The sequence below is a fragment of the Labeo rohita genome, chromosome 2, assembly GCF_022985175.1.
Source record: "Labeo rohita strain BAU-BD-2019 chromosome 2, IGBB_LRoh.1.0, whole genome shotgun sequence".
In the NCBI taxonomy this organism is placed as follows: domain Eukaryota; kingdom Metazoa; phylum Chordata; class Actinopteri; order Cypriniformes; family Cyprinidae; genus Labeo; species Labeo rohita.
The window spans coordinates 37,420,430-37,427,674 of record NC_066870.1 but is presented as its reverse complement, the minus strand read 5'-3'; the positions used below and the strand labels follow the sequence as shown (position 1 = coordinate 37,427,674).

General features: G+C 33.9%; 1 protein-coding gene across 1 annotated transcript; it reads right to left on the bottom strand.

Annotated features, from left to right (window-relative positions):
* loxl5b (lysyl oxidase-like 5b) lies at positions 1–6,191 on the bottom strand. Its single transcript, XM_051125101.1, has 7 exons — positions 5,355–6,191; positions 5,140–5,248; positions 3,523–3,660; positions 2,375–2,531; positions 1,001–1,096; positions 793–908; positions 1–689 (listed from the first exon to the last, which is right to left on the bottom strand). Exons 1-7 carry the CDS (start codon positions 6,085–6,087, stop codon positions 683–685), a joined length of 1,356 nt encoding a protein of 451 aa, XP_050981058.1. The 5' UTR covers positions 6,088–6,191; the 3' UTR covers positions 1–682.
* Positions 6,192–7,245: the final 1,054 nt, after the last annotated feature.

Below are 7,245 nucleotides of genomic sequence, written 5' to 3'. Positions count from 1 at the left end.
GTTTAAACATCTCAAATGAGAGCTCATTTGAACTTTCTTTGTATTGAATGAAGCCGTGATTTAATAAAGAAAGAGTTTAGAAAATAACCACAATCCATTTTCTCTATTACATTCTCTGCATTTCTGTTTATTGCAAATCAAACCACAAACGACCTTGTTCATCCAAGTCCAACATTCATGGAAAATGTTTTATAATCATGGCAGAGACAAAGGAAGCTCGCAGCAAACTTTTCAAGATGTTTAAGACAGAAATATTAACTGAAATCTGGAAAACTAAACCTTTTAAATAGTGTACATTTTACACAAATGATCTGCACTGGAGTAAAGTCAACACAAAAGGTCGTTTAATATTATCTTAGTTTTAAAGAAAATGCTTATGGCTTTCATAACCTATGCAATAAATACAAACAATAACATACTGATCTATTAATTTATAGTTCTTCATTTAAAATAAATGCAAAATTACATTCTATTATAATGCAAACATCACAAAAACACATTAATTTGACTTAAAGTTGCTTGCTCTAGGGCAAGAAATCAAACTCATCTAAAATAGATACAGTACTTTTGTCATAAATATTACTCCAACAACTATATGGAGCGTTTCAAGTTACTAAAAAAGCTTTAAATTACTATAATCAAACCTATTATATAGGCCTTTAAAAACTCCAACCCGAAGGGTTTACATCCTGTGGAGACATAAAGAAAGAAATACATGTAGTTGATTATTGCTGTGATCATGTATTTGTGAAATATTAATGTGATGAAGTACATAATAATGCATTTGCTCACCCAGTTAGGATGCAGTTTCTCGTTTGGATGTAAACGCCGGTGTAAACGACCTCACATCGCACAACGTTGTTGGAGAAGTCAGACTCGGCCACCAGGAAGTCTGGATTGACTGTGACCTAGACAGGAAGTGAAACGCACGTCAACAACAGGATCCGGTTTGGAAAATGCCTCTACATCCGCTTTATTTCTTATAACTGGTCCTTCGTACCTTGAGAATGTAGTTTCCAGGAGGGACGTCTGTGATGTCGATCCACTGGCAGTCGATGTTGGCTGCGTACGTGTCGTGGCAGCCTGGACTCAAACCCTGAAAATATAGCAATAACATAATATAATACCAGCACAAATCTGTCTCATTTAGTTTTATTGTCATTAGAACTAAAATTATACATTTTTTGTTAACTGAAATAAAGCTTAAATGAAATGAAACATTAAAGAAATAAAATACAATTAATGAAAACCAGAAATCATAAATGTAAGAGTTTGCTACTGTAATATTTCTATTAATCAAAACACTAAAAATTATGAGCACAAATTCATCACAAGCAGGGTAATTATTCTTTAGACAACAATTGTTTATTTTTTGCTAATCGAAAGCGGAATTAAAATACAATAAAATATAAATATGAGATGAAAAACATAAACTAAATGAAAATTATAAATGGTGCTAACTGGAATAATTGCTATATGCAAGAATACAGCATCATATTTCTATAAATATGGCGAGCACAAATTTATTTAATCCAAGGTAATTTTTTTGTTAAAAATAAAATTAAAAAAATTATGGAGAAACTTAAATGAAACTAAATTAGAAATTAGACGAAATCTATGAAATTAAAAATGTTGTTTTGGAAACTAATCAAAATAGTTTAGTCTGAAGCATTAAAATTACTAAATGAAAATAACTATAAAACTAAAAACCTAAAATAACTAAAACTAAAATAACAATAAATTAAACCTAAATAGTGAAATTAAACAAAAATAAAAACTAACAAAAATTACAAAATCACATAACAAAATGAGTTAACTTTAAACTAAAGTTCAACATTAAAAATATAAAAATAAAAGCTTGTTTAAAATACAACTTTAACGGTATTTAAATACTACTAAAATAACACTGGTCTCATAGTTATCATTGAGATACTATTATTATTATTTTTTTTTACTATTTTGAATTTGTTTTTATTTTTATTTTCATATTTATATTTAATTTTTATTTTAATTTTAAAGTAGTTTTTGTGTTTTTGTCATTTTCATTATATATATAATTCATAAATACATAAATAATTATCATAAATAAATTTTATTATTTTATAAAATGTTTATTAGTTTATTATTTTTTTAAATGTATTGCATTTTATTAGTATTTTATATAGTACTTTATTAAAAACAATATATAAATTATTTTTTATTTTATTTCAGTTTTAGTTTGATTACTTTAGAACTCCACTAAAACAAAAAAATTCAACGTTTTTTTTTTTTTTTTTTTTTGACTTTTAGTTACAGTTTAATTGATTTTAAGTAACGACAGTGTTTATGGATTTAGTTTTAGTGAACTATTATAATAACGCTGCTGTGTTTGTACCTGTGTGTGTGCAGTGCAGGCGTATCTGCGGTGAAATCCAGGGTCACAGCCCGTATCTTCCAGACAGAAACTGGCCTTGTGACCTTCGGCGACCTTCATTCCGGTGTTGATGTCCAGCAGATCATAGTGACTGAATGCATCCATGCTGTGATAGTGTCTGTCAAACAACACACAGTTCATACAGATCAGTCTCATCATGTGTTATGATTCACACCACTATTAATACACACACAAAATGATTTGAACAAACACAGCAACCACATTCCAACCCGTTGAAATGCATCACTCAAATTTGATTTATAAAACACATAAATCTGATTCTAAATTCGGACTGCATGGCGAAAGTACAGTTTACTCTGATTTGTAATACTAATAAAAGTAACTTTTTATTAAACACTAGTGTATTTTATAATATTGCTGTTGTTGTCGTTTTATAAAAGCAAGCATAACAGTAGGGTTTTGATTAATTAGAATTTTAACATAATTTAAAATAATACTAATCACACTGTTCTGCATCATATTTGCCGAATAAAATCCAATACTTGTTTCTTACTAATTTTTGGCTGCTGATTTAAAAAAAAAAAAAAAAACCTTTATAAGAAAATATGATGCATTTCAGTGCATTTTTGCCTTCGACAAGCATTTATGTGGTGAAGACGTCTCATATTTTCACTTAATCATCAGAAAAACACCACAAACACATGATTCCTGACTGAATCTGAGCCAGATCACAACTATCTGTTCAAATCTCAGCCCATTTTCACATCTGTGGCATTATTTCATGCCTAATCCTGATTTCAAGGTTAGAATTATGGCCAGAGACAGATGAAATTGCAAATATGATCCAGATGTTTGCTGCGTCTGTGTTGATGTAGCAAGTATTTGAACACATTTTTGCAGATTGTTAAATGATACGTTTCGAAAATGTTTTTTTGTCTTTTTGGAACTTTTGAACATTAGAATGTTTTTGTTACTTTGATGTACGCATTAAAGCTGATACACATATAGAATTTGAGCTTGATGGGAAGTTTTAATTAACATTCTTAACTCAGCATCATCAAATTAGGTGATATCAAGAGCGACTTATTCATTGGTAATCATTATGTGTAATCATTAGAATGAAGCATTATATGATTAATCAGACTCACTGATGGCAGCTGTGCCACTCCCACTGATGTCTGGGTTTGACGGGCAGAAAGTCGGTCGTTCCCATGTTTCTGACTTTCTGTGGGAAGCGCAGCAGAACCCTGTAGTCGATGTCTCTGACTGTGGGTCTGTATGCAGACCTGAAAGATGAAAGACAGCGGATGAGCTCATGGAACACAGGGTCATGAGAGGTCATGCATCCACCAATACTGATGAATGCACCACAAAAAATGTGTTTGCATATAATTTTTTAGTAAAACAGACCAATATTCGAACAGTGCAACTTTTTTGGACTATACTATACGTGCTCCAACTGTTCAACATGTTAAGAAATAGCAAAATAAACACAGAGTGACCACAAAATGTCTTTGGACACCTACAAATGTTTGAATATCATTGCTTCATGTAACAAAATCTCAAAGCAAGATCTTTTCTCGTTCCATAACGTTCATTTTTCATGATGTTTGACATCTCTGTGTTTTGGTGGTTTTGTGGAATGTATGAAGTCAAGTTCACATAGGGGTCATAGTAGAAGAAACTACAGGTGTGAAGAAAATTATAACTGTATTATAAATGGTTACAATTATGCATGATCTCATACCATGTATTATAAGGTGTTTAATGCATTAAAATACTTTTGTAATGCATTAAATTAAAGGTTTCACGTAAAGTGTCTGTGTGTGTGTGTTTGTACTTTTCTTGTACAATAAATGACATTTCCTTTGATATTTTATATGCAATGATACTTTTTGGACTAAAACTTACTAAACATTACTGTTTTGTCTAACACAGTTATTTCCCAAAAACATTTTAATGCAAAAAATTGCTTATAAATTTCTTGTTACGCTATGTTATTATCAAATATTGGATTCAATCTTTTCATCAGCCTGTTTTCTTTCAGTTAACATAGGTTTTGTATTTCTTTTTTGAACTGATTGCAAGTCTCACTGATCTGAGTTTATGTACACTGTAAAAAATAAAAAACACAATTTGTTGAGTCAGCTTAAAATAATTTGTTACCCTGCTGCCTTAAAATTTTCAGCCAACTATTTTCAGCCAGAAAAAAGTTCAGCCAACTAAAATAAGTTTATTCAACTTGAAATGTTAAGTTGTACTAAGTAACAACTTAGATATTTGTGTTTGCTAAACTTAACAGATGGGTAAGTAACCCAGCTGCCTTAAAATTTTAAGTTGATTCAACTCAAATATCTAAGTTGTCACTTAGTATAATTTAACATTTCAAGTTGAATAAACTTTTTTTGAGTTGACTGAACTTAAAATTTTAAGGCAGCCAGGTAACATATTATTTTAAGTTGACTCAACAAATTGTTTTTTACAGTGTACCTCATTTTTTCAATCGATTGAAGTGTTATTTGTGGATACATTTGCCAATATTCACTCACAAATTGAGGTGCATAAGCTAAGATCAATGAGGCCCACGACCAATCGACTCCAAAAAGAAATACTAAACTTTTTCAAATTGAAAGAAAATCAGATTGGATGTAAGATTTGGTGATACTATAGCATAATAAGAGATTTTACAAGCAAATTTTCAGGATTTTCAGCACAAGGGTGAAGTGTGTTCTGTAAATCTACACAAATGATAATACATAACGCACCGCGCCAGGCAGTTTTCCTCCGCCGCGCACCGGAGCGCGTACATCTGGACGCGTTGGATGTATGAGCCCGCCTGGATGGAATATGGATCTGGCACAAGATCAGGAAGACCTGAAGACGAGCACAACACATGCATACTGAAAACTGTCTGTTTTAAACAAATCCCACACATTTACCCATATGTTAAGGCTAAATTCGTCCTCTGAGCGCAGCTCACCGTTCTGGAAGTATCTGGTTCCGTAACCGGTGCCAGGCGGCGGGCGGCGCGGGATGACCGTCCTGCCGCCGGGCGGATAGATGTTATAGAAAACCGTATTCCTGTTTCGCGGATCATCTCCTGCCATACTTTCAGACGTGGTTCCCTGCACCACATTCGGAGTTTGCGCTCTGGAGAGCGCAGCTTCATTATAGTTTCCGTTTGTTACAGCGTTGGAATTCTCCGTAGGCGCTTCCAGGTGTTGGAGATTGGCAACCGCTGGTGCCCTCCGTGCGGTATTGTCCACTTGTGCCGGGGTTCTGCCTCCGCCGGAGTATTCGGACGGAGCTGTGGCGTTGGATCTAGTTCCTGGAGCTGCTCTGAGCCGCTGGCGCTCCTGCATTTGTCTGGCGCCAGGTGTGCGGCTGTTAGCCGCGATGAACTGCATGCGGTCTGGACCTAAAAGCGCGGTGCCTCCGCTACTGGTGGCCGCAGAATCAGACGATTCCACACGGATTTGCATGGTCCTGTCTCGGACTGCATCTCTATTGTTGCTTAGAAACACCCTGGACTGTCTTCTTGTCGCCACCGGTGCGTGATATTCCGAGCCGGTGCTCATTAACCTGAACACCTGGCCGTTATTCACCCACTGGATCCGATTTCTCCAGGCCGCGGAGTTTTGCGCGCTGATAAAGTTATTCAGTCCTTGAAGTAAACAGAAAAACAAAAGCAAGTTTGGCATCTTGAGATGCATTTTAAAGTTGGACACTTGTCACTGATGTGGGCTCCCAGCACAGATGTTCCTCCGCCAGTGGATGTGGGAGTCTGAGGTGCGTAAACGGCATAGTCCGGATCTTCCTCGAGATACTGGAAACGGACCGGAGAGACGCGGATGGACATTTATCAAATTGTGGGAGTTGTGCGCGCATGCACAGTCAGGAAAAGTCAGGAAAACTTGTTTAACTCTCTCGTCGCCAAACAGACTGGTGTCTTATTAGTTTTGTTAAAGAAATGCAGGGAAAACACGTTCTTTAGAGAGAGTTAGACTACACTCTTAAAAATAAGGGTGCTTTAAAAGGTTCTTCACAGCGATGCCATAGAAGAACCATTTTTGATTCCACAAAGAACCATTCAGTCAAAGGTTCTTTAAAGTACCATTTCTTTCTTTTTTATGGGATATGTCTTTATATATTTAGGATTGTGGAAGAAAAATGTAAAAGATTGATTTTTTACAAAACAAACACAAAACAAATACTATAAAACTTTTTGTAATTTATGGGATATGCATATATAAATACAGTATGGACCTATATATTGATAAGGATTACTTAAAAACAAAATTTAAAACAAAATATCAAATATTTATATACACTATAAAACTTTAAAAAAAAAAGACAGAAAGAAGTGATATAGGCTTACACATTTTTTCAGGATTCTGTTTTTTTTTTTTTTTTTTTTTTTTGCATGGATCAAAATGAACCTCCCCAACTGAATTTGGTGAGTTTCACAAAGATAAAGACACACTGAATATCCGTGGAAGGAAATGTTTGTGAGACCGACCAAGTCCACTAGACGGCAGTGCGCACTAACAGAAAACACATTTCATTTCTCTAGCAGGGATTTTTCTTTATGTTGGTCTCAAACATCAATTCAAAGGTAATAACAACACATTGACTCACATTAAGAAGAAAATCACTATATAAATAGCGTGAAAAAGGTTTGAAAGCAGGTTTTCAGGACATGTTTATTTTTCATAAATATCCAAAAATATTTTTAAATGCTATCCTTTGTTAATTTTTTGTTTAAGGTATTTTTTGTGTTTCATAAATTTTCATAAAAATCAAAACAATATTATATTTGCCTCGTATTTGCCTTATAATTTAAATTTTGCTGAAAAGTCCCTAATAAGGTT